The following is a 27,205-nucleotide window of genomic DNA, read 5'->3' on the forward strand; positions in this document are numbered from 1 at the left end:
TGGCTCCGCCACCCTCGTACGGGGCTTCGCCCCTTTCTACTAGCCCCCCCCTTTCATTTTTCCTGGATCCGCCCCTGCAAGCGATAATATTATTATATCTAGCCATGAATCCTTGACTCCTGGTGTAAGAAGAGGAAAGTTTCAGGTAAGGGAGAGTGCATGACACTGCATATTGAATGACACTGCATACTTACAGTTACATGTATAATTGCCCTCATTAATATATTGATGGTCAAGTTCTACAAGTCTATATATATAGCCAAGTCTCCTCTTCACCAGCCACCACCGTCTGTCTTTCCACTGGGGACCACTACTATCTCTCCTCCAGTCACAACCATCTCTCCTGTGTTTATAAATCATGAGGGAGAACATGAGGGTTAATTAGTGGGCGTGGTACTTTAAAAGGGGCGTGGTCAAAAATTTCGGCGCTGCGCGCCCAGTGAAATTCTTACCCGCGCTTTGCGCGGACAAGAAGTACTATAAGAACCCCCCTTCCTTAAATCCTGGATCCGCCCCTGTTGCACCACAGCTAAAGCTATCCTTGAGCCCAAAATCGTGAGCTACTACTATTAGTCTGTCACACAAACTGTGTATCCAGCTAGCTGGAGCTAGCCTAAGAGAGATTTTACTGAGACTAGTGATACACTTTCAACAGCTTACAGTCAGGCTGGGGCAAGTAGTAGCTCACAAAACGATTAGAATCTCAAGGATAGCTTCAGCTGACAACCTTCTGTGGTGCAAAGCCTTTACCAAAGGCTCTTAGTTTTCTGATGTAAGTCGATGTTTTCCCAGTTTAACAAAAATGAATAGGCTCTATTGGAGAAAAATTGGTTTGGAAATTCAAACTTGTTACCAAGGTTCACGTGACAGGTACTTCCGCTCTCGACATTACAGTTGCAAGAACTCCTCAAATCCCTGTACCTACACGTACACCAACTGCATGCTGACTAGACTAGCTGTGGCTTTATAATGAGCCCACAAGTTTAAAAATAGACCTAAATCTGATGTAATTCCTTTTCAGCCACCCACTCATGTTTGCATTGCTACAATCATTGAAACAACAATGGTATTGTGAGACAGAAGCAATTATGATACAGCTGTTTAAAACAGGAGTGCGCTTCAGTTATTCTTTCAGAAATAACACTACCTCTTTAGTATTGTATGTTGACATACTCTAGCATACCTGGAACTTTCTTATAATAATTTATTGAAAGTCACTCCTGTTTTAATTAACAGATACCTGGTGAATTTTTGCTAGAAAATATTTGGTTACGTAATTTATGATTAAATCACAAATATCATGAAGAGCATAAATAAAGCTGTGAATGTAGATTTTTTGTACCAAGACTGTACATTGTGTGGTGGGTTCTCCACTTGGATGATGAGCCATGGAAAATTTAATTCTGTACAAACTATTGTGGTATGCTACTTATTTTCGTATACTGAGTGTGATACTATGGTCTGTATCTCTCTGGTACTTCAGCTTCAGTATTACTGTCCTAGGCTAGTTGCTGCTCATGTTGCAGAATCACCACAAAAAATTTTAAGTGGTTACACTTGAAAAAATGTTGTTTGCTGGAAAGAAGAGTAGGCCCACTTAGCTTGAGTTGGTGTCGTCTTCGTTGGGGCAATTTCCAGCTTCCTAAAGGTAGCTCATACTAAAACAAAGAGTATAACATTTCTAATTAAACGTCGTGTAACTTGCATACTTCTAGAGATACTGCTGTTCAAAGTTTATGTACAATACGCACTATTTTAAATAGTGCGTATTGTACATAAAATTTTTACTATACAAAATGCAGGAATTACGGGTATAATTTTTATTGTAGCACATGTACAGAATCACAATCATTGTATTTTGTTGTGGGCAGATGTTAGGCCACACAGCCCCGCCCCCCTATTTGCAAGCAAACAGAGTCATGCCCCACCCATCTTTTATGCCTTGCCTAGTTCTTCTCTCTAGCTAGCTAGCTATAGCTAGATCTCCCTCTGGCTAGATCTAGTAGCAGCTCACAAATTCATGATGTTGAGTCTGCTTTGCTGGCTGTCTCTGCTCCTGTCTGCTGCTCTAACTTATATATTTTGGAGCAACCTTCCCAGGGCAGTCTGGCAGTATTACAGACAGTGCAAGTATTTGAAGAAATTCCCGTCATGGCCAGCTCATTGGCTCTGGGGACACCTTCACCTAGTTAAACCGAATGAGGAAACGATTATGAGGTATATGGACTTCATGAAAGAAAAGAAACCAAAAATGACATGTTTTTGGGTCGGACCCTTCTTTGCTTCCGTTGGAGTACACCATCCGAACTACCTAAAGATTCTCCTAAAGGAAGAAAAAAGCAGACCGATATATAGATTGTTTCTGCCTTGGCTTGGAGAGGGTTTACTGATAGCAGAAGGCCAAAGATGGGCCCGGAATAGACGTCTTCTCACCCCAGCCTTCCATTTTGAAATACTGAAGGGTTACGTTCCTGTTTACAATAGTTGTGTTGAAGTATTTCTAGAAAAGTGGAGAGTAAAAGCACAAGAAGGAATTCCTGTTAAAATTTTTGACACTGTCAGCCTGTTGTCATTGGATATAATCTCTCAATGTGCATTCAGTTATAAGAGTGATTGTCAAAATGCAAAGTTCAAGCATCCATACGTGAAAGCTGTATACGATCTGTCATTTCTAGTCACTGATCGATTCTTGAATCCGCTACACCACATTGACTGGCTCTATGCCCTTACTTCTTCTGGACAGAAAATGAGAAAGGCTTGCAAACTTGTCCACGATCATTCCATGACTGTTATAAATGAGCGAAGGACAGTTCTAAATCTCCAACAATTTCCTAAGAAACAAAGCTTCGATGTTGATGCTCTTTACAACAAAGTGTCACAGAATAGGAAGTATCTCGACTTTCTCGACATTCTACTTACTGCTACTCATGAAGATGGAACTGGACTGTTGGATGTGGATATTCGAGCAGAAGCAGACACGTTTATGTTTGAGGGACACGATACAACAACTAGTGGGATGTGTTGGACTCTTTACTGCCTAGCTAAGCACCCAGAACACCAGGACAAGGTCAGGGAGGAGGTGAGGAGTGTGTTGATGGACAGAAATTTCCTTGACTACGATGACCTCAAAAATCTTAAGTACACACAGTGGTGCATTAAAGAAGCTATGAGGCTCTACCCACCCGTTCCAGAGATTTACCGAAAAGTGTCTGAAGATGTCAAACTCGATGACTACACTATTCCTAAGGGTACTCAATTCTCAATCCAAATTTATGCTCTCCACCACAATCCTGAGTTTTGGGAAAACCCTGAAGTGTTTGATCCCCTTCGATTCCATCCTAGCAATGCTGACAAACGTGATCCGTACACCTACATTCCATTTTCTGCTGGCCATAGGAACTGTATCGGCCAAAATTTTGCACTGAATGAAGAGAAAGTGGTTATTGGCTCAATTGTTAATCGTTTTCACCTGACACTGGACAAAGCTAACGAAGTTGAGATGAGTCCAAGAGTAGTGTTACGTTCAAAATATGATATCCTAATGCAGTTGGAAGAATTGAAGAATTAAGTGATCCATGCATGCATGAATACCATTTGACTTAATTTGTGCTTCAAACAATTATTGTACCGTACATGCACTGAGCATGAAGCATCGCATGTGTGTAATCTTAATGACATCATAAAGCACGTACCTTTTATGCCTTTGTACAATTACAGATCTATATCCATGCACCGTAATATTTTTGTACAACCACCCTTTTGCACAGCCATGCACCCTTCACCATTATAGTGAACGCTTTTAATTAACGTTGTATAGCGGAATTCACAAAGGAAACCTAAAGTGTATATAGATGTGATAGTATATAGGGTAAAGTGGGTATATTGTGACAGAACCAATTAAGAAGAAGCTGTTTAAAACAGATGTGCTTCAGCTATTCTTTTTGAACTTAAACCTCTCTAAGTATTTTTATTTGGAGTTGTAGGTATAGTTTGTTTATATACATGTAAGTGGGTGCCAAATGTTTTGTTGTCAAATTTACTAGCTATAGTACATGTTATTGTAACAGGAGTAACTAGATAGAATAATTAAATTTCCAGATATCCTAGAGTAGATGCATGCGTTTAATGGTAGCGGTGTCTTCGTTATTATTATTGTTATACCCCCCCCTGTCTCATAATTAATACCCGAACCATTTTGAACTGTAAACAAAACACCTTTTTTTTACGTAGGGTCTACATGCAAAGTCTAATGACCATACTGCACTGATAGCAGTTAGTGAACAGCTAATTTTAGCTTCCTCATCCAAGATTACTGCAAGACAGGGGGGCCAGAAACATTTAGATGTCTCATAATACCGGGGCCAGAAACATTTAGATGTCTCATAATACCGGCCCCCTTGCCTACAGTTACTTCTACTGGTTAGTTGGGAAGAAAGAAGGAGAGAATGCACATGAGTTGTGTCTGCATGGCCTTAAAATTGATGTTAATTGCAATTAGGAGCACAAGGGAATTAGTGAGAAGGTGTTGCTGTGTTTTTACCACAAATAAGAAACTCGTGCCAAGGAAAAGGTGATCCAAGAGAGAATAGCTAATACGACCAATGTATTTGGTGTGCACTGTGTCAATTCTATCTCCATGTTAATTTCTGTATCACAGCTGATGAATGGATTGTAGTCTCGCGGAAGCCAGACCTCTGGGATGAAACGTCTGGCTTGTGAGACTATATAATTATACGTGGATTGCCAAGGAGCTACAAATGGAGCTGCATGCAGTTCAATCAGCTGGACCAAATTAGGTCCTATCATCCAGGCCTCTTTTTATGGACTTAATACTATCTCCCTGGAAACAGTGACTCGCAATGGCAGGACGAAAGTATGTATACTATAACAAATACCATGCATGTTAGCCCTGCTCATGCACATTAAATTAGTTGTTGTATGAAAATTTGTATTATATAAAGCTGCGTGTACAAGCTGCTGCTAGCACGCATTTGTAAAATATATTTCCTCTATAAGCTACCTCTATAATTAGTCTGATGAATCAGCCGCCCTTCCCTAGGGGAAACCGTCTGAGCACTTCAGTCTGAACTTTTTGGCCAGGTCGGAATTACCAATCAGATGAAGATTTACAAAATTTAATTTGAGGAAAAAGAGTAAGTGAAGTTGACTGCACTAGGCTTGTATAAACCTGTCCCTTTAGCAAAGTTCTTGCAAAAATTCATAGCTGCTAGTCAAGCGTTCGCGGTTGACCAGTCACCTTTGCACGTGTTTCATAACATTCTTCTGGTTTATGACAATTAACCTTCCATTGTGCAAGTGCATGACCTTCAGACTAAAGTGTTCAGACTGTTTCTCCGCTAGAGGGCAGCTGATTCATGAGACTATAATTATATAGATGGACCCCACCATTGCCATTGAAGTGTCAGTATATAGAATCTTGTTAATCCGGTCACCCTTGGGATAGTGCATTTTGGCCAAAAAAGCAGGTGGCTGCATTTCCGAAAAGCAATGGCTAAAAAGCAACCCTACCTCGAATCTAATGGCTAATTTTGTGGTTATATCTCGAAGATAATAATTATGCTCTCTACTCCACTCTCTATTCATGTGGAATCCAATTTTATCTGCCAAACCCCAAACATCATATCCGGCTGTAAATTAACGTATACTTAAAAACCTAGTTTGGAGCAGTCAGCACAACAGAATAGCAAGTGGCCGCATTTCAGGGCGAGTTTTGTGCAAGCTAGCAATCAATGATCGCCTAAAAGTTTCAAGCCTATTATTTTTGTTTTCAACGTCGTGAATCAACAACAAAAACACTTAGCTAACCAACGTGTTTTAATGCTGGTTCACTCAGATGATGTTCACTTGGAGCATCGGAGAAGATCGAATATATTGGTACAACACACATGACATTGTACTGTTTGGTGGACGGATGCCTTACAAAATGACAATGTCAAATCTACGTCCCATTTTCAGTGCTTAATTAGGTGGTTGCATTTTGGTTTTTTTAGTCAGTTACAATTGTAATCGGTTATGCTAATTTACTGCTTTGCCATAATATTTTACTCACGAATGAAGCGACCTTGCCTACATTTGCCTACAATACAAGCATGCAGCAACCACAAAAATATTATCCAACAAAGTGACTATAAAATAATATTGCTCAACCCCACGAATGTTTCGCCCCCTGAAAATTACTGGCTCTACGGTACCTACTCTTGACGGTACATATACAAACGTTAACTGTTTGTGACCACATGCAGTATTCCTATAAATTCTCATGCATGGTTCTCCAATCTCTTCTGTATCGATGTAGTCCAACACTGCTGTTTTTTCCGATTGAAAGCTGCAAATCTGCTCTTCGATGTGCTCGACATCTGCCGACTAACTGTACATCTACCATGCAACTATATCTATACCAAGAATCCAAAAATCGCTACTTTGGCTTGTAATCAGAACTGCTATCAGGCCTCTCTCTCTTTTGAATACACACAGCAGTGCATGTACTATACCCTGCACAATGACCGCTTATTTAATATAGTAGCTCAGACCAGGCGATTTACTTGCATTCTTGCGTCCATAAAACCAGAGCCATAAAATAGTGTATCGATGGGATTTGATTCTGGCCAGAACAGACAAGGTATTGCTCTTGATTCGTAGACTCAAAAATTTTATAGACTAAGTCTCCTAGATAGCAATATTCATAGTATTATTACTTACACGTATAAACAAAAGATCTAGCTGCAACAAATCAATGGAATACATTCACCTGATTTAACAAAACCCAGACTAACAAAAAGTGATGCAGCACATTGATTGTCTTTTTTAACAAAAGCAATGGGTATTTCCCCATCGTCTACAATTCGTTTGCACATGTATTGTACTAGGAGTGTGGCTAATCCTTTCCTTCTATGGTTCTTTTGAACAAATAAATGTCCTAGATTTCCATCATGATATTGCAGACACCAACCGATTGGTGATCCACTCACTTCTCCTGTCTCTGACTTAGTGAATAAACCAACACTGTGGTAGTGCTTAATAAGTTTTGTAAAAAAACATATTTTCCTCTCAGGTGTAACTGAACAAGTTTTCCATGTTGTAGCAATCTCCTCTGCATGATGTTCGCCTAGCTTCTTCAGCACATAGCCATCAGGGCAAACACTGCACAGTTAGTGTAAAAATTAATTAATGTCTGCAATTCACTGTAAAAAATGATGTGTGGTTTTGTGGTATTAGGCCTATATCTACTTTAATACTATATTATTGTACTCAGAAATGGTAATTAGCAATAGGCATAATTATACATGTAGACTGGCTGACTGAGTGACAGTGAGTGTTAGCATGCATACAACACGAGGATTCTCTATAACCGTGAACATATTCATAGAGAATTCACGCCATGCGTTGAGCTTCGTTGCATATTATAGCGGCAAATCAGATACAATAACTTTTTACTGCAATGACAAACATCATTAGGGGAATGATCGTGAATCGGAATGATCGTGAATCTATAAAGCAACGATTAGAAAACAGTGTTTCTTGTCGCCTTCGAAATCCCCTACAAGTTTAAACTATATAACTATACATGCATGTACTGTCTCATTAACCGATTAGCCGCGTTTATGACTTCATGCAGTCCATGAAATATAAATGGTATAGGTACTGTATGAATTTTATTACACACTTTTTACATATTGTACGTAAATTAAAAGTTAATTAAACGTACTATAGTCCCATTGTGTGTACACACGTAGTAGCTTGATAGTAGGCATGGTTGTCACGGTCCAAGGCTAATTGAACAGTGCATTCCTTTCTTTTAAGTACTATCTGCAAATCCTTCTGTATGTCTTCTGCTTGCGCTCTGTCAACTAACAGTAGAATAGGCATGCATGTTATTAGCACCACTTAAAACTAATTAGCCTACCAATTATCCAAGAATGTCCTTTTTGGCTTCCAATCAGCCCACCCAACATTTGTGTGAGGCTGCTGTCATTTGAATACACACAGCACTGCACTATTCTCTGTACGCATTGTGGCTATAATTATATAGCTAAATAAACTAGTGTTCAAGCTGGCGCTGTGCTAATGCCTCTCGCCATGATTTGCTTTCGCTCAAAAGTATAGAAGAGAAAGTATAGAAGAGGAAAAAGTGTATAAAATAATCTGTCTAAAACTGACTTGCAATTGTATAATTATGGTATCATTGTTGTGTTTTGTGGCTGCTTATACCAGGACCTCAAGGATCTAGGAAGCAACAAAGAAGAAGATTTTGTTTTCAATTAATTATAAGCGGAAGTGCATAATTATTTCATAAAGTTAGCTTATCTATATAAAGTCACTGAGAAGAAAAGACTTATTACATGCATCTATTGTTGTATTATGTGGCTTTAATACCAGGACCTCAAGAAAGAAGAAAATTGGATCTGTAGTTCATGCAGTGTATAATTATAATATTTAAGAAGAAAAGACTTGTGTACATGCATATTGTTATCTATAGTAGTGTTTTGTGGCTTACCAGGCCCTCAAGAAAAATATGATTCTGCCAGGAGGATCTGGATCTGGGGAATGAGCGCGCATGCGCATTACATCCATAGGAATAATTAAAGGGTGTGTCCAAAGAGATCAATTTCACAAATGGCTACTGCTAGCTAGCTGTTTTAACAGGTATTTTCTGAGTCTTGTAGCTAACAAAAAGCTAGCGCTTTAGTGCAAGGCTAACTCATATGTTGAATAGAAAGTTTGTGCGGACAGATGATGCTATGAAAGATTCTGAAGAGACTGCAACAGCCTTCAATGTGAGTCAAACTAGCCATAACTCGAGAAAGAAGCTTTAGTTTGCTAATCCACGAATCAAAATCCAAGAGAACGTGGCTAGAAGCCTATAGAAGCTGTTAGTTTTCGTCGCATTGCAACCGTTGAGCAGTTACAGCTGGAACAGACACACAGACACACAGACACACACACACACACAGTCAGCTTTACCGTATCCCTTGTGCGGCTACGCCTCGAGGCATAATAATAAAGCTATACGTACGTTAGGGTGGGTCAGGGCACTCAGTGCATGGACTATAATTATACATACTTGCAATCAGGAATATAGCTCATTCAGCTATAATTATACTTACAGTAAGCCCCAAAAATGGGGTGTCAATGAGGAAGAGGATGACTGTAAATTCTGGCCAGCCATTAGTGAAAATACACCCTTTAATGTCTCCAGACTTTGTTCGCAGAATGGTATTCAACAGAGATAGTTCAAACTGTTCAAAATGATATTATTTATACCTATAAAGTCTAATATAAGCCTAATATATAATGTACAGCTTATGTCACTTTGACATACATTATTGCATGCACTTACCCATTTTGGCTGTGGGTTGCTTCTGAGCTTATGTTCAAGCTCATCAAAGAGCTCACTTTCAATAAGTTTCCAGCAGTCTCTTTCACTGTATATTTTATCCATGTTGTTAATAATTATAGTGGTTTGGCTGTTCTTAGACAGCATGCTATTCAGTATTATTGTATGGGTGCAGTATCTATTTCCTGGTAGTTGATACCATGCAGGAGCGCACTGAGAACGTGTTGGCATGCATCTATCAGTTACCTGATACTATAAACAAACACATTCCCAGCTTATACCAGAAAGTTTCCAAAATAGTTACCTTATGGCAAGCAGTCAATGTATAGTGATTTTACATGCGCCTATAAGTCATATAATTATACAGAGACCAAAAAAACTGAACCATAGATAAAATCGAATTGTAGAACCACCTGAGTACTATATATATGAGATTGCACTTGACACTAGACTACCACAAGAATTCAATTAAGGTTCTCTTTGACGCACAAATAGAACGAAGAAAATAACATGAGCACGTACTTAGAGTGATGGCCAGGTTGAAATTGCAGCTTTGATGACTTAATATTGGCGCCAATGAAAAACCAATAAGATTAGATTGGCGCCTTAATTAGACGTTTTACGGTAGCTGTAGGGCATAAGCGCTAGCTCGGATTTAATTTTTGGGTGTTCTAAAGTATAGACACTTGCAAGCGACATTTGGGGGAGGAGGGGCGCTGTAACTACATCAACTACCTTAAAGTGCATTTCTGCTATCTGTGAATAAGAGTAAAATCGCAAAAATGTGTGCTCGCTGATAATTCATACATGCAGCAGCCCGTATATATAAACATCACCCCAGCATGCATACAGGACGAACTGAACCTGTTATATGCATTTGCAAGCTAACTATAATTATATATAAGTTGCTACTTATTATAATCGTTTCAGCGCATTATTTCAAATAGGACGGTAAATTTGTTTGGGTAAGAATTATGCTCAAATTACTACAATGTTTTGTTAGCATCAAACCAAACCATAGATAATAGATATGCGAACTTTGTGAGGGTTGATAAATTCGCAACAAACAATCGCGAAACCTAAATTAGCACTTTAATCTGGCCACCTTTGGGACAGTGCAGCTTGGCCGGAATAGAAAGGTGGTTATATTTCAGAAATAGCTGCGGCTAAAAAACTACCTTACCTAATGACTACTTTTCTGGCTTTGTCTTGAGGATAATGAAGGATAATGAATCATTCTGCTCTCGATTTTAAGTGTAATCTGCTAAACCACACCCCATGCAAACATCATAATAAACGTACATTAAAAACCTTAGTTTTTGGGGCAGCCAGTATACGGATCCGCGGAATAGGTGAGTGGCCACATTTCAGGGCGATTTTTGTGCAGTAAACATCTAGAATCTGTGCCAAAGCGAACGGCCGGTATAACGAGGTGGCCGTACTTCAGAGAGCCAGAATAGCAAGAGTCTACTGTAAATACACATTATCCTTGCCAGAACAGATTGCAAAGGGTCTATTATTCTGCTGATTTGGCTCATTCGTAAAAGTTTTTCACCTGTGTTTGTGTAGACTGCTACAGCTGCTGGATCAATCAAGTGCAAGTATACATCATGTGCAAGTAAGGGCTTCAGTTCTAGTCATATTTACTTGGATTAATGCAGGGATTTGCTTCGTTCTCGAGTTATGCCTATAGTTTTCAATTTGCTTACTTCGAATGCCATTGCAGCCTTTTCAGAAGAGTGCGTAGCAAAACTTGTCCATGGAATGTTGTTACTCTGTTAGCTTTGCACTAGAACGCTAGCTATATTGGTAGCTGCAAGAGTGAGAAGGGAGCTGCAAGGCTCTGCTACACTGATGCTAGTCTCACAGATCAGCCCCTCCTCCTAAGAAGAGGTCCTTCAGGTCCGGCTGATCTATGAGATTCATGGTCAGACCTTCAACCACGAAAATCACGAATATTTTGCCCCACCGTCGAAAATTACCCTCTGGAAATGGACCTACCTAATTCGAACTATCCCGAATATCGCTGATCTACTGCAACCTCTTGAGGATGCGATAAGGCACAAATTCATACCATCCTTGACAGGTCAGAGTGCACTAAATTGCGAAACCAGAGAATTGATGGCACTACCAATACGACATGGAGGCCTTGGAATCATCAACCCCACTAGAAATAACTCCTATCACCACAAGCCGTCACAAAGCATCACAGCTCCTCTCGTCTCTCTAATCCTGGTCCAATCTCACACATACCATCAGGAGGCCAAAGCAGAACAACTCATTGCCTAGCCTCGATCCCAGGCCGAGTTTTCGCTTTTATAACGGTTAGGCAAACAACTGGGCCTGGTACTAGTTGTCTGCGCATGCGTCAGTCGTTTGTCAGATTCTGACGAATGGATATTCTCGTTCACTTTCGTGACATTTATATTCGTGTACTATCGTGTACTAGAAGTCAGTTCCCGTTTTATCATTATTGGAATCGATTGGAATGGCTCTTAGCTGAAGCTTCTCTCTTCTCTGAAGCTTATTCTGAAGACTGAACAACAAGGGAAGAGGTATAAAGCTTTGTCAAGCTTGTTAAGGTCAGATATTTTTGTGTGGGCCCTATGGCCGGCTATGCTATCAAGTCTTGTTCATGTTTGGCAAGAATGTAGGTAGACTATAGTTTCATCATTAATATGGTGGATCAAGTGAAGAGTGTGAGCTAGAGAACTTGGTGCTGCCATCATCAGCTCGTCGACAATGACACTATAACCGAGAAATTTAATATGTATAGATCTACACGTATTTAAAATGTCTACTTTTCTGTACAGGAGCAATGGCTAATATCCAGCTATCCCAACAGTGCTCCTCTTGGCTATACTAACAGACGAGACTGGACAGTTTGAGGTAAGGGTTTAACCGTCTTTGGTTTCTTTTAATATTGTCCTATACTCACAGACACAGGACTGGAGTATGACCTGCTCATTCGAGCGTTGCTGGGTAGCTCAGAGACATCAAGAGAATCTACGTTTTCTCAAGCAATGAGTTACGAGTTGGGGCCTAAAATCAGAGAAGTCCAGCAGCCTGCTAAATCTTTTTGAAACGTAATTTGAAGGCATTCAATCATCCTGAAGTTGCCCTGGGTCACTGTAATTGTGCTGCAGCACAACTGGCAACTCCCCAGGCCTTTGTGAAGCAGCTCCCTATGTGCATCTTTTGTGTACTCACTCTGTGCATTTTCTGTGTACAAATTTCGATTATTGATTTATTAAATATTTTTGCCGACCACAAATATACAATGAAAATTTGACGCATGCACAGACAACTAGTACCAGGCCCAGTTGTTCGCCTAACCGTTATAAAAGCGAAAACTCGGCCTGGGATCGAGGCTACTCATTGCCAAGAAAAAAGCAGTAAAAATACGCAAACAATCAGACTCACAAGCAGCGGCAGAGCTGGAAAGCAAGCTATTGAACAACATGAAGAGGGCAATGCAAGTTTCAACGGAGAAGGGAGCATCAAGTTGGCTCGCCACCCTACCCATTGATGAACATGGGTTTGCCCTCCACAAAGGTGCATTTCGAGATGCCCTCTGTCTACGTTATGGCTGGCGACCTTCAAATCTACCATCACACTGCATCTGTGGTCACCAATTCACAGTCGAGCACTCACTAATATGCAGTCGTGGAGGATTCCCTTCAATCCGCCACAACGAACTGAGGGACATTACAGCGGGTTTCCTCACTGAGGTTTGCCACAACGTTGGAACTGAACCACCACTCCAACCTCTCTCAGGAGAACAACTCAGACTTAGAACGGCAAACAGAGAAGAAGGAGCCCGCCTAGATATTGCAGCAGATAATTTCTGGGGAAGAGATCGGAACCGCGCATTTTTTGACATAAGGGTGTTCAGCCCTTTCGCGCAGAGTCATCGACAAACCTCCCTCAGTCAATGCTACAAGAAGAACGAACTAGAGAAGAAAAGAGCTTACGATGAACGTATAAGAGAAGTGGAGCATGGATCCTTCTCCCCCCTTGTCTTCTCAACATCAGGAGGAATGGCCCCAATTGCAAATGTAGTCTACAAAAGAATAGCCTCAATGACAGCTCAGAAACAAAACAAGACATACAGTAAGATAATCCATTTCAGATGCAAACTGAGCTATTCTCTACTACGCTCAGCTACAATGTGCCTAAGAGGTGCAAGATCAAGCATTCACCATCCAATAACATCCATCGACACAATGGACCTGGCATGCCAAGAGGGCAGAGTGCCACTGAACTGAAGTGAAGCTGAACTAGCAGCAACTACAATAATTATTAGTAAAACCAGTAGGTTTTACATAGGATTGGCAGTGGGTTTGCCCGTGTTTAGCAATATTTCAATTATTTTGACTCATGTTCAAACTGTTCTATCTCTGCAGGGAAAGGCCATATCAAGAAACTGGCTGAACAGATAGTTTATTTAGCCTTTTCTCTCTTTGTATCTCTCATTTCATAATCCATAAACATTTTAATGAATGAATATTTTCATTTTAAAAATTGCACTATTTCGACGTTTCACCGCTCTTTGTCTGACTGACTAAGTAAGTAAGTGAGTAAGTAAGTAAGTAAGTTTCTTGCCCAGCATTTACTCCAAGTACAGCCATCTCCAGGACATTCTGCACAGGGTTTCCAAACGACTACAACCTGGATTACAAAGCGCTTCTTCAGATTTGCGATTGCTTCCACGAGGCAGATGACCTCTCAGTCTCTATTTCTCTTACCTAGACAATTCCGCCATCTTTAATGACTCAGCAATTGCGTTGTGGCCAATAATAATAGATAGGCGTGGCTAATAAACCGTGCCTAAAATCAGTGCAGCAGTGCTTTTCCAGAGCCTGAGGTGTTCCTTTTCTTCACACTGTTCAGCTCTAGCTCCCTTTCTCTGACAGGCATGTTATATGCACTGGCTAGATATCATGCTCTTAAAATGGCTGTCATTTAATAGTGATTCGCAAATTCAACATAGGGTCTAATTATCAAGCAATAAATTATTAGTCCAGAGATATTCGAGAAGATATCTGATTAGTCCTGTCTTCTCTTCTTGTACTGCCTCTTGACGTTCCACTTATGCATGTCATGATACGTAAACTGTACTGAAAAAGAAAGGGAATCCGACTAGAAAAACATTTGCAATGTGAAAAATTGCTAGGATTGGCCAGGGGAACCACAAAAAAGCGTGGGAACAAGAAATCAGACGAGAGCATAACTCCAATCCGTTACAACGTCATGAACATGTACAATACATAGTATATTAGACTGTGTTCCAAATCCACCTATCAGCTTCCATCCACCACATCATTCCATGCAGTCACCAGTACGGTCCGTGCATGTTACTACGCATGGATGGACTGTGTGTACCTGTGCTCAACACTGCATGTATTAGGAACATCAATTCATCACAAATCATCATAATTATGTGCCCCACATTCTAAAATGGATGTATAATAAATATATATAGGGATTGGTCATCACTCCACCAGTAAAAATTGCGTGGCATATTGGCTGGGAAAACATGGGAAAACTACCAGTATACATGTGATTGACGTTGTAACGGATTGGAGTTATGCTCTCGTCTGATTTCTTGTTCCCACACTTTTTTGTGGTTCCCCTGGCCAATCCTAGCAATTTTTCACATTGCAAATGTTTTTCTAGTCGGATTATATACATGCATTGATAGCTAGTTGCTTATATAACTTTATAAAAAAATAAAATAAAAATAAAAAAAATTACCCTCTATACGGTATTTTTAATTGGCCTGGTCTCGAGTCTAGGCTTGCATTAACAACAATCATGGTCGATCATTAGAACTAGTCTCATGAATCAGCCGCCGTTCTTTTGGAACCACCGTCTGAGCACTCTTGTCATCGTTTTATGTGCCAAGACGGAATTCCGTCTTGACCAATCAAATTGCAGAAGTCCAGTCAGGTGATGAACTTGGAGGCAGCAAAGAACTGCACTTTGCTCAACGCATTTGGATAATCATTACGCATGCATTACGCATGGTAAACACTTCATACATAGAAGCTGCTACGAAGCATAAGCAAGGCAAGCAGGGGTCCTTGGGCACAGATTTAGCACCACAGCAAAACACAAGTAGAGAGAGATGCCTTCGCTTGGCGATTTGTATAACAATTAGGAAATATGTGTGGGCGTAAGATCACGATTTAATTACATTCCATTGGTTTTGTGAGCAATCAACATTCCATTTTGAAATGACTTCATGACAAGAGTGCTCAGACCGGCGGTGGTTCCAAAAGAACGGCGGCTGATTCATGAGACTACATTAGAACCTGGTCTAGCCTCGATTCCAGGCCGATTAAAATACTTATTTTAATCGGCCTTGAATCGAGGCTAAGCCTGGTTTAACAACTTGTGTCGCAGTATCGGGTATAATTCTACGAGCATATCGTTATGCAGAATTACTTGCTAATAATATTATATGCAAACCAATAGCATAATGATATTGGTTGGGGTTCAAGAGCATTGTTCATCTGAATGGGCATCCCCGCCTAGGGGATTAACCCCTCAGCCTTTCGGGGGTTATATTTTAGCCAGATCTTGTTTTCTTTAAAATGGTATTTTACCACAGTAACCTATTACTCAATCTGGTGCCCATGCACATGATATGCTCTTGTCACAGTGCCGGACAGGGTGCAAACTGACCGACGCTGGAGATACAAAAAGAACTAAAAGAACTAAGCATAATTATAAGTACAAGGGGTGGGAATGAGGAGGGGAATGAACTAAAAGAACTAAGCATAATTATAAGTACAAGGGGTGGGAATGAGGAGGGGAATGAATGATGGACGTCTGATATGCTCACAAAGTGACTGCTAATAGTTCTGAGACTGCCACGAGGCTTCAACTTTAGTGCACATGCGTTGAGATGAGTGACGTCATTGCGGCCTTCTCCTTGTTGTTAACCCCATTTAATATGCTATTAAATTCCATTTAACAACTTGTGTCGCAGTATCGGGTATAATTCTACGAGCATATCGTTATGCAGAATTACTTGCTAATAATATTATATGCAAACCAATAGCATAATGATATTGGTTGGGGTTCAAGAGCATTGTTCATCTGAATGGGCATCCCCGCCTAGGGGATTAACCCCTCAGCCTTTCGGGGGTTATATTTTAGCCAGATCTTGTTTTCTTTAAAATGGTATTTTACCACATATCTTTATGTCTATCTTTTGTTTGGGTGAGGAATGAGTCCCTTCGACTCACAAATACTCCCAAGCTGAGCCCAAACAACCCTTTATTGTCATTTATGTACCTTTTATTTACTCAGTCTGACGTATGTTATATTATCTCCATGATATTACAGGTCTTTCTTTAGTTAGTGTATAGGAAGCCTATCTTGATTTCATGTATACCGGTATAATCATCATTATACAGATAATGTACTAAGGGCATGACGAAATTAGCTCCATAATTCAGACACAAGACACAAGACACAACAACCAAAGTTAGAGAAGAACGATTACTTCTCGGCTCTTTCTATAATTATGATGCTGGGAAAAACTTAGCCAAGGAGTGCATGTACATGCAGAGCTTGACCATGCAAATAACGCTTGCTGTTAGCACTATTGCTCTGATTCTAAAGGAGTGGCCAGTATAGTAAAGAGGATTCAGGCCAATTGTGGATATGTAAAGCGAGATTTTGTGAGTAGTCTACCGTCGTTGAACTGACTAAAACGCCATGTAAGCTAATATAACATAGCATATGCAGAAGTGATTGTTGCGAGAGAGAGCGTCGGCTAATTAGTTATGTATTCCTCTAATATGGGATGCCAACACTGTAAAGTTAAATTTGGCTGTAATAGAGACCAGACATCTCTCCTCAGGTCTGCTAGCACCTGAGGTTATACCACGGCTGAGTTATCTGATTGGAAACGAACCGAATGTCTAACCCAGTGTTTGCCTGCTGCTATGATCATTTCTTTTATCGATATATAACTATATGGCAATCCTCCCTTGGGTTAGGCCATTGGAGTTGGAACCATTGTCCTGCTTCATAGGTACCGCAGCCCCATGTATAACAGTGAAACTATAGGGTTGTCCTTGATGCAGTGAACGAGCAGGAAGTGGCATGTATATTCCACTGTGAAGCAAATGTTGACCACCATTGAATGTCAGAACGTGCAGCGACATTCAGGCGGCGAAAGCCGTCTAAGTGATGGAATGTGGTAGATGCATCAATCAGTCACAAACATGCTGAGGTATATCCAATGAGGGACAGCAACCCCTTGTCCTCCCCGCCTTTATTTAGTTTAGTGCTCTACAATATTATAGTGAATTCCAATTTAATTGGCCATCCGCCCATCCCTGAGAATTTGCTAAGCTCCAAGAGGGGGGGGGGACCGTTGCCTGTTCCGCGGTTGTTTCATTATATCCACTGTGTAACGCGTCTGCGGGAGATGAGCACTTTACTATTCCATTGCATGCGCACCTATATATAGCAATCATATAATACTGATACGATAATTATACTGCAACATATCGTTGTTGATTCTATCATTGACGCTGGCGTTATAATAGATCAATAATAAGCCGCCATACCATTTGCCTTTTTTGCAATGTTAATATATGGGACCTGTCCCTGAGGTTTTATCACCATGCATGCTGCTGCAGGTGTAGTCTTTGGGCGGAAATTTCATGTAATTTGTAAGGAGCCTTTGACTATATCCCAATCTGTTTACGACATACTAACTACATTGGGTATTATCTGGGTGGTGGCTCGGTTCTGCCTCCGAGGTTTCGGCTTTTAATGGTGTGCATGCATTACCGCGCTTCCAGCTGTTGAGTGTAAATGGTACCCTTTAGTTTTTGGCCTGCAGATCATGCATGCATGGTAATGTCTTTTGTAGGCTGGCCCCTTGCTGCCAGGCATGTTGCAGATAGATATAGGTTACCATTAAAGTTAGGAAATACGGGTAAATTAAAAATGATTGTGGTGAATGTAGTGATAACATGGGGATGAACTAGAAAATGTAAACAAATACCTGGAAAGTGGAGTAAGTATACTAAACATGCACAAGCTAGCTGTTTCATTGTTTTTGTGCAAGAGAGTATATCGCTCTCTTTGGGGTTATACATGCACTTGTGGGCAGCATGGTTTAATTTATTTTGGTTTGCACATATATATACATACAGAAATTGGAGCTGTAGGTTTCCAGTCCCATCAGCCGTAGCTGCTTTGGGGGGTGGAGTCGACGACACCGAGCGACGCTAGTGCCCCTTATACTGGGCTATTTTGGAGCGGCTGCATGCTTGGGAATGGGTCTGAGGAGTTGCAAATGTGACACCAGCCCGACATATAATATTCCAGCCTCCATTTTTTTTTTTTTTTTTTTTTTTTTTACCAATCACGCTGTCCTATATTGCTGCTGCGTCCTCCCGAAGGTTGTGGTCATACGTGGTCCATGATGGAATTTTACTTTTTGCTGAGCTTGGCGATTGTATATAGCCGTGTACATTAGTAAGCATAAGGGGCATGGCTTGCATGGCTGAGAATAACGGCTGTGCATGTATGCCTAGTTCCAATGCGTTTATACCCTATAATAGTGCCACTAGCAATGTATATTATAGTGGCTTGCTCAGCCCTCAGCCCCCCCCCCTTCTTGATGGCAATCGATTCCACCATGGAGCGTTTGACTATAATGATGGTGTTAGATCGAGACTACTTTCTTCTTTGTTGGGTGGGAAGCTGAGTATCCGTAGTTGAGAACTCCTGATTGTCAGGGTGTTTAGCAGGCGGGGCATTGATCCGGTACCTGCGGTGAGCCGTGTATAATTTTAAAGTGCTCTTTGCTTGCTTGCTGTAGGGAGGTGCACTTATATCTCCCATGGCTGTGATGGGTGGCGACCATCGTTTAAGGCCATTACTATCAAGACATGTAGGTTTGCCAATACCGCCTACCCTGCCATTTTATTGAGTTTGCTGCCAGTTACCATAACCCGCCTTTTGTCAGTGCCATTTTCTGAGTTTGCCCTGCACTTGTTCCTAAATGTTGTTGAGTTTGCCATACCCCTCCTGTTGTTGGTACCATTTGTTGAGTTTGCCATAGCTATACCCTACTGAGTTTTGCTGCGTTTGCCATACTCAGAGTTTTCCATACCTGCGAACTTTGCGAGATACCTGTGGTGCGTGCAAGAGCAGTTCATAAAGTGTACTGTGGCTCTTTGCTTGCTGAGGTGTATATCGTGTTTGATTGACCTGCCCCGACATTTATTTTGGGGGATGGGCCCAGGGGGGTATATATACCATCTAGTACCCCGCTACTTGAGGTTAACTTGCAATACCAGGGTTTGCCACACCCTACTCGGCTATATTTGTTGAGTGTGTTGCCATTTGTTGAGTTTGCATTTGCTATACTCTGGTTTATTTAGTATGCCATTTGTTGGGTTTTGCCATACTCGCCATTATATTGTGCCTCGGTGCGCATGCGCAAGCGAGTATACGGTAGTATGTTTGTGTGTGTGTGTCAGTGTAGACTGCTCGCTGTTCAAGGATCAATGAAGTGCAAGTAAGAGTTTCTCTATAGGCTTCTAGTCATGTTTTCTTGGATTTGCAAAATAATCAGTGCTTCGTTCTCGAGTTATGCCTAGTTTTGCTTACTTGGAATGCCAGAGCATGTATCCAAACTTGTTTACCGAGTGTTGCTGCTCTGCGAAGTAGTTAGCTCTGAACTAGAACGCTAGCTATTGGTAGCTGCAAGAGTGAGAAGAGAGCTGCAAGGCTCTGCTGATGGCAGTCATTAATTTTCTGACAGAGACGATTAATTTTAGACTTGAACTTTTTAACAACAATCTTGGTCGATCATTACCCACTCTGAGTTTGCCATTGCCAGCAATGACTGGACACCAATTAAAATATGTCAGTAAATCAGTTAGTAATTTTCTGTATATTACGGTATGATTTTATATGTGTTCTTATGAGACCAAAGGCTATGCTTCCCTTTTTCCCTTGTAGGGAGCTACTTTCAGTTGATTTGCCGATACAAAGAAGAAGAAATACACCTTAGCTAACCTTGGAATCCCACAAGAAGCTAGCCAGCCAGCTTGTATAAGTTCCCTAACTGCTTTTGTTGATCAATGTTTCAGCGCTTGTCTCGTGTATTGTATTGTAAAATTTGATTATTTTGTATTTTTGTGTTTGATTTGCGGCATTCTTACACATATATTTTCATTTTTGCCGATTGCCAGCAAAAATATACGGCCTACTCTGCTGCTTAAAGCGGCTGCTGCTCGATATAAAGTGGACTAAGCGGTTCCAAAATGTGTCCAGTTTTGTCAAAAAATCCACAATTATCAATGACGTATCGCATTATCTACACATACCCAAGAGCTGCGTAGAGCCACTAATTTGGGGAATTCCCCATTAATCGCAATGTACCAGCAATGTAAAGTGAGTGTATATGGCTGCAAGTAAGTATAGGCTAGCAGTCATTTACTTGAAGATAGTAAATGTGTACAATCTATCAGGATATATAGTATACTATATTATTATGTTGGGTAGAATTAATCATGATTCAGAGTCAAGTCGTGGCTGTTTGTTCATGTCTACTAAATCTAATGGAGTTTTTCGTATGTACTTTCGTTTCTTTCGCTTAAATTGTGATGTCTCGTCTATTCTCGCTTCAGCTTTCAGAACCTCCCCCACTGGGTCATGCAGATTACTGGAGAAGTAGTGTCTCTTGGCGTCATCATTATTTTTCTCCACCCCTAGAGAAAAAGGTGATTAAAATGTTATCTCTTTACACTCGAACTCACCTTGTCCACTAAACATCTTGACATTTCCGTATTTTGAAATAAAGTAAGGGAAGTGAAAGACCAGTGTGTGCATATAGGGCGTAATATTCTTTTCCTGAAACCCTTGACACTTGTGCTTCAAGCTCAAGAAAAGCCTTATCCAGTCTTTCGCCTATCATGATAGATTATAGTAAATTAGATACAATGGTTCTCCCTACTAGTAAACTAACACTATACCTTTTGCTCAACCACTTCACTGGGAGGTGGAGTCCAGCTAGAAACCATCTTATACAAAGAGAGAAATTCCTATAGAGCCAGACCATATAAATAATTATGTTTGTAAAATGCGAAGGGAAATTTAATTAGTACTCACTGTCCAAAGTTGGGCCATTTTAGCTTGAATTTCTTCCTTCAGTAGGTCAGCAAACCTCACTGGGAGACGTTCCAGAAACTTCTTGGTGTCGTTCCCCTGCAGTGATGTCCATTCGTAATGTCCAGAAGCTTTGCCATCTGGACCCCTTGCTTCCCATACCCTGAACGTGATACCACAGTCTTTAATGATCGTCTGTAGTGTTTGTAGGTGAGTGAGTATATGTGCGTTTCCTTGTCTGTCTTGTTTAGCAGATGCCACTATCTCTAGAATGAGATTTCTTGTTAAAACGTCAGCTATACGTAGGAGTAGGTGTAGCTCATCGGGTATTATATGGTCTGGCTCTATGTTCAGTAGTGGTGTTGTAATTGATCCTAGTCGTACACTTGCTGGTTTACTGCTGGGAAGTGCGCCTTTTGCTTGTAGGGAACTCAATGTTCTTGCATTTGTTACGGTGTAGTCAGCCCTATCCTTTGACATATCCCACCTATAGCGGCAAATGGGGAAGCTAGGTTTAAGCATATAATAATTATAGATATACCTTTCATCCTTCTTGATGGTACACCAGACACAAGCGTACATAGAGGTTGCTTTGTTGAGGCCCATACTCAGTAAAAGAAACTAATAATGCAATTTTTATAGTCAGTAATTAACTATACATTCTCACCTTGTAATCACTACCCAGGAAAAACTCAAGGCGGTACTCTGTTTCATCAACAGTGAGTAGTGGGTGTGAAATGATGTCGTTCAACTCCTTCAATACCTCAGATAGTCCTGAACTAATTGTTTCATACGACTCTTCGGCTTTTAGGCCAGCAAAAGTATGATTGCCTGTATGAATGTCAATATAAAAATATTTTCACCACTTTCTCGTTTAATATTTTTATTGTTAAGCTTACCCATGCCTGATAAAACATTGTCTTGAATTTCTGGAAATGCAAATGAGAGAAGTATGATATTGGATGATCTTGTGAATCTGGCTCCGTCACCACTGAGTTTTACTTTTACTGGTTGGGTGATAGCTTTCCCTGAATGAACCTAAAATAATAATCCATAATAATAATGTATAATTTCTTCTTTACTTACGATCTTAGCTAGCTCTTCCTGGATTGCAGCTTTCGGTGGTCTATAAGCACCAGGATAAGGACCTTCGAGATGTCGGATGTCGAGAGAGTTGTTAATTGAGAGGCGAGCATCCTTGATTCGGTACAGTGGTGGTAAATCAGATGCGACGCTCAATTCATGATAAGCTTCGTCACTCACAGCAAACCTGTCAAGTACATAAAGAGCTTGCTGTACCCTCGCAGAATCGTTTGGTGAAAGAGCTGGCGTTTGATGTTGTGGCTTGTGAGATGGGCTAGATAAAAAATTGAATTTGATGGGAGATCCTGTCTGTTTGCGTAGCTCTAAAGATTCTGGCTGAAGACCGAATGATTCACAAAACCAAAGCGCTTGCTCTGCAGAGCTCTTACAGTGTGCTAGCTTTCGTTTTACCTGTCGTGGTGATACCTCGTGAACTTTTTTGCCTTTGTTGATGTGTGCTGTGGTAGGTCTACTTGTTTCGGGGATTGTTGTTGGCTGTGGAGATTCAGTGGATAGTTGCTGCTCAATTTCAGAATACGATTCTGCTTCTCCATCAAGCACGAAGAGGTTGTATTCTCCAGCAAGTACGGCATACCTCCTTCTTCCTTTTAGCCCCCGTATCCTTCTTGCTACCTTGCTAGCTTGTTCTGCAAGCCTTTTCTCCAGACGATCGCTTTGTGCTAGTTTAACTATTGTTACCATGCTATTAACTAAGCTAATGAATGTCTCTTCTGCCTTCTTGTTCATGTACCAATGATGCAGCAACTCGATAGGAATAGAGAGAGAGAAGTTTGGCTGTACTTGTGGTTCTGTGTGGCTGAAGTCAGAGTACTTCTTTGCTGAATTTGAGATGGTGATGGACAGGCTCTCTGCTCTTCTGGACTGCTTGTTTACTGCCATAGCTAGGAGGCCCGGGATAATGGAACAAAAGGTCCCTTGAGCTGTTATGTAACAAAATTAATTAGCCATGTCAATATGAGTGGGCGGGTGAATAGGCTGCGGTGTTATCACCCACTAAATTAACCACAGTACTCATTCAATAGCATGATAACACTTCTCAGATGCATTATGGCGGGTATTTTGCGACCTCTGGTTCTCTTAGACTTATTACAAAATGGCTGACCAGACATTCTCAAGATCCAAGCTCAAGAGGCTCAATCGAAAAGCTAGAGTTGACAAAATTGGCAAGCAGCTGTGTATGGAGAAGAAGAGCCTTGAATGTGCCGAGAAAAATGTTCAGAATTGGAAGAAGAAGGCAATAGATTATAAACTGTAAGTTGCTGATTAACAGCCAGTAAATAATATTGTTCATACAGGGAACTCAACGTGTATCGAGCTAAGCAATTACGGACAGGAACTCTGGGAACATCCTGCAGTCACCAACGACCACTAAAGTTACTAACAGCAGCCATGAAGACGAGTGCAATCAGTCTACCCAAGGCAACTCCAAGAATGTGTACGAATGCTGATATTATGCGAGGAGTTACTGTAGTTCCAGAGATAAGTGAGAAATGTTTAGCAGATGGGGGTGGTGATGTTCATATAGGAAATGGTCGGTTTGGAACATGCTCTCGTATGATTTTTAAAGAGTGTTTTGACGTCTGTGTCAAAACATTTACTTCCGACTCCTCAATCGAATCGATTAGGCATGAAGCCAGTATATTACTTACATTAAATTCCAGCCCTTATATACCACACTGTTTTGGTATTTGTTCCACCAGGAGAGCTTTAGTAATGTCTAATGTAAGCGTGAAGCAGCAACAAGTTTCATTATATTCTGCCTTGTATTCGACTAACGAAATTAAATTAAGCCCTAAGACATGGATGCAAATACTGATCCAAATTTGTGATGGTCTATCATACATGCACAAGCTGAGTATTCTTCACAATGATCTTAAAGTAGACAACGTAGTATTAGGGACTACTTTGTTAGAATGTATCCGGCCATGTATTGTGGATTTTGGAAAGGCATGTAAAGAAAAGCATGCTAAGAAGTACTGCCTGACCGAGGAACAGAAAGTTATTTACATAAAAGAACACACTCAAGTAGCTCCAGACCTCCGCGATGGGCTTGTTTTACAGAGCACACAGAGCGATATATACTCATTAGGTAGAATAATGAAGAAGATGAACTCCATTGTAATTAAGTCAACTGAACTTGCCCATGTAATTAAGGAATGTCTTTCTTATCATGCTCATGACCGTCCTAGCTTAGAAACCATTTCTCTTAATGTTGAATGACTATGTGACTAATTATGTCTTACATTCATTCGTTCATGTTTAAATCTGGTGCTAGCTTTAACTATGACATAGTCTATGTATAATTGTAGGCAAATCCGTGCTCTCTAATGGAAGGCTGACAAGGTTAGCTGTAAGTCGGGATGCGTGTTGACCCAGCCATTTGTTTGAGAGTCATTAAAAGCATTATGGTAGAGAATTGGCCTGAAGCAGTTAGTTATGAGTCACATAGTGCGTATTGGCTGCTCAGGTTGGGCCATGCATGCATTAACAATTAACAATTAACAATGATCAACAACGTTTTTTCACCAGATTTACACATACAATTTCAGATAGTAGTCTAGGTGACTCTAACATTTCACCATTGCTATTTCTATATGTTTTCGGTCCATACTTAATTCTAGGACATACTACAATAGGAAAATCTACTGTGCAGCCATTGCCATATCTATCATACAAAATATACCAACTACCTATAAAATATTCATCGTTAAAATCAGTTTGTTGAAGTTGGAGCTTTCCGCGGGTCATTTGGGTTCCTCGATCTTTAAATAGGTAACGAAATACATCTAGCCGGAAATCTATAGTTAAATTACAGGATTTTACAGTACCTAAATTTAAACTACATTGAATGGACAGAACAAATCTTCTTGTTGCGTCGCTTATAAGCTCGGTATGTGGTGCTTGTGGTGTATTGTATGATCTGAAAGGGGGGAAATGTGCAGATATAATTATAGTAATACACAGTGCACTGCCATGCCATACTTAATAATCTTACTGGATAGTAGAGATAGTCACATCTTCCTTAGCGACCCATGAAGACTGTTCCAATGAGTAACCAGCCCACTTTACCAAATACTCCGTTTTCCCCTAGAAATAGAATCAATCGTATAGGGCTATATATCATAAAATGTTACGTACCTTAGTTAGTCGATGATGAATTATCCTCTCAACAAGGAAGACCCCTTCTGGCAGACTGTCATCAGACTTACAGCTCAGAGTGGTTCTCACATCTCGTGCTTCCCGCATGCTAGATAAGTCCATGTCAGCCGAGCTTATATTATGGAGGTAGGAATAGTATCCTTTCTCAGGTCGTTGCCTCTTTGACGAGTCCATAACAGGTCGATCTGCATGAACAGGTCTGCTGGAAGATTAATAATTAGTGACCATAAAGATTTTATCTCTATTCATTTGACACACTTTACTACCATTGATTGCATGCTATTACTGTCATGTGAATCAGTAAATTACTATACAAAAAAGAACAGAGAAAGAATTGAGATGGGAAATTGCTGCCACTTCCACCCGTACCCGTACTACATCGACTCCGACTTACGAGAGATCAGGCACCACAGGAACTCCTTTCCTATTGGGTCGCTAGTAAAGATGGGAACTGAGGGAAAACAATTTTATTTTACAACAGCAGATGATACTGGAACACATTATTTTCCGATGGGGTCTCAGAAAAAGGCCCAGAACTATTTAAAGAAAGTTGTGAGGCTCAGCCAAACATACGATGTCCAGGTGTCAGAAGTTTTAAATCCAGACTACACGTTGCTAGGATTTAGAGCCAAAAAAACAAAAGAAGCGGACAACAAAGAGCCAAGAAAGAAAGTTAAATTTAATTTAGTAAAAGTGTTGTAACTAGAACAGGACTGAGAAGAATATGACTGAGAACTGACTACTATACTGTACTGTTCTATATAATTATTTACTGTGGTAGATCTCTCTAGTCACTGTTACAGGCCGGTAAAAGTAATAACAAAATACTGAGCTGGCAGTACTGCATGCTCAGTATTTTGTTATTACTTGTACCGGCCTGTAACAGTGACTAGAGAGATCTGCCACAGGATAGAATCTACCACAGAAGTCTACATGAGCTCAACCAACAGGTAAACAATAATATTACTCACCAGCACCAGTGCAGTGAACGTAGCTAGTTCAGCGAAGATCTTGCGCACGCACTACAATAGTCTATAGTAGCATTTATTTCCGCAGTAGTTAAAATGATTGAGTAATATTTGAATTTTCATATAAATAGAACAAATATTTAGACAGGATGCTAGAACAATAGTGTCCAAAATACAATGGCAATTGCTGGCAATGATGCAGCAAAAATGTTCACCAGACCACAGGCAAAGCAGACAGCAGCCTCCCACCACCACATGGTTTTTTAAAAATTGATGAGGCCATGAGGGGTCACTAATCACTCTTTATTATGCTGACAATGCAATATTTCTGTACACAACCATTACATCATCAGTAATCGGTTTCTAATTTGCCGTGTGGGCTGGGTGTAATTGTAGACCACTGCCTAATATACAGTGGGTGTGGCTCATTAATTTAGGCCACACCTAACAAATAATGAATAATGAA

At 40.5% G+C, this 27,205-nt stretch overlaps 5 protein-coding genes and 2 long non-coding RNA genes across 10 annotated transcripts; 4 read left to right on the forward strand and 3 right to left on the reverse strand.

Moving 5' to 3' along the window:
* Window positions 1-1,922: 1,922 nt before the first annotated feature.
* LOC135346557 (cytochrome P450 4F3-like) lies at window positions 1,923-3,822 on the forward strand. Its single transcript, XM_064544220.1, has one exon. It carries the CDS (start codon window positions 2,021-2,023, stop codon window positions 3,566-3,568), a length of 1,548 nt encoding a protein of 515 aa, XP_064400290.1. The 5' UTR covers window positions 1,923-2,020; the 3' UTR covers window positions 3,569-3,822.
* A 2,868-nt stretch (window positions 3,823-6,690) lies between these two features.
* LOC135346584 (uncharacterized) lies at window positions 6,691-9,712 on the reverse strand. The gene is made up of 5 exons (XM_064544256.1): window positions 9,359-9,712; window positions 9,126-9,257; window positions 7,925-8,036; window positions 7,727-7,868; window positions 6,691-7,161 (listed from the first exon to the last, which is right to left on the reverse strand). The coding sequence occupies exons 1-5, from the start codon at window positions 9,584-9,586 to the stop codon at window positions 6,738-6,740; spliced, it is 1,038 nt and encodes a 345-aa protein (XP_064400326.1). The 5' UTR covers window positions 9,587-9,712; the 3' UTR covers window positions 6,691-6,737.
* A 904-nt stretch (window positions 9,713-10,616) lies between these two features.
* LOC135346624 (uncharacterized) lies at window positions 10,617-12,610 on the forward strand. Its single transcript, XR_010398058.1, has 2 exons — window positions 10,617-12,244; window positions 12,296-12,610. It is a non-coding gene; the product is annotated as an uncharacterized LOC135346624 (long non-coding RNA).
* A 7,617-nt stretch (window positions 12,611-20,227) lies between these two features.
* Window positions 20,228-22,438, forward strand: LOC135346622 (uncharacterized). The gene is made up of 5 exons (XR_010398056.1): window positions 20,228-20,263; window positions 20,360-20,814; window positions 21,031-21,123; window positions 21,554-21,718; window positions 22,194-22,438. It is a non-coding gene; the product is annotated as an uncharacterized LOC135346622 (long non-coding RNA).
* LOC135346577 (uncharacterized) lies at window positions 20,800-22,309 on the reverse strand. 3 transcript variants are annotated; one of them, XM_064544246.1, is made up of 6 exons: window positions 22,176-22,309; window positions 22,050-22,129; window positions 21,512-21,995; window positions 21,376-21,444; window positions 21,160-21,310; window positions 20,800-21,111 (listed from the first exon to the last, which is right to left on the reverse strand). In XM_064544246.1, the coding sequence occupies exons 2-6, from the start codon at window positions 22,112-22,114 to the stop codon at window positions 20,912-20,914; spliced, it is 969 nt and encodes a 322-aa protein (XP_064400316.1). In that variant the 5' UTR covers window positions 22,115-22,129; window positions 22,176-22,309; the 3' UTR covers window positions 20,800-20,911. The 3 variants fall into 3 exon arrangements, with proteins under 3 accessions (XP_064400316.1, XP_064400317.1, XP_064400315.1); XM_064544247.1 differs by lacking the exon at window positions 22,050-22,129 and having other exon boundaries at window positions 20,805-21,111; window positions 22,176-22,298; XM_064544245.1 differs by having other exon boundaries at window positions 20,806-21,111; window positions 21,512-22,129.
* LOC135346576 (uncharacterized) lies at window positions 22,316-23,491 on the reverse strand. Of its 2 annotated transcripts, none has more exons than XM_064544243.1 (2): window positions 22,595-23,491; window positions 22,316-22,546 (listed from the first exon to the last, which is right to left on the reverse strand). In XM_064544243.1, exons 1-2 carry the CDS (start codon window positions 23,489-23,491, stop codon window positions 22,316-22,318), a joined length of 1,128 nt encoding a protein of 375 aa, XP_064400313.1. The 2 variants fall into 2 exon arrangements, with proteins under 2 accessions (XP_064400313.1, XP_064400314.1); XM_064544244.1 differs by having other exon boundaries at window positions 22,409-22,536.
* A 214-nt stretch (window positions 23,492-23,705) lies between these two features.
* Window positions 23,706-25,507, forward strand: LOC135346581 (uncharacterized). Its single transcript, XM_064544253.1, has 2 exons — window positions 23,706-23,863; window positions 23,908-25,507. The coding sequence occupies exons 1-2, from the start codon at window positions 23,706-23,708 to the stop codon at window positions 24,830-24,832; spliced, it is 1,083 nt and encodes a 360-aa protein (XP_064400323.1). The 3' UTR covers window positions 24,833-25,507.
* Window positions 25,508-27,205: the final 1,698 nt, after the last annotated feature.

Source organism: Halichondria panicea, chromosome 13, assembly GCF_963675165.1.
Source record: "Halichondria panicea chromosome 13, odHalPani1.1, whole genome shotgun sequence".
Taxonomy (NCBI): domain Eukaryota; kingdom Metazoa; phylum Porifera; class Demospongiae; order Suberitida; family Halichondriidae; genus Halichondria; species Halichondria panicea.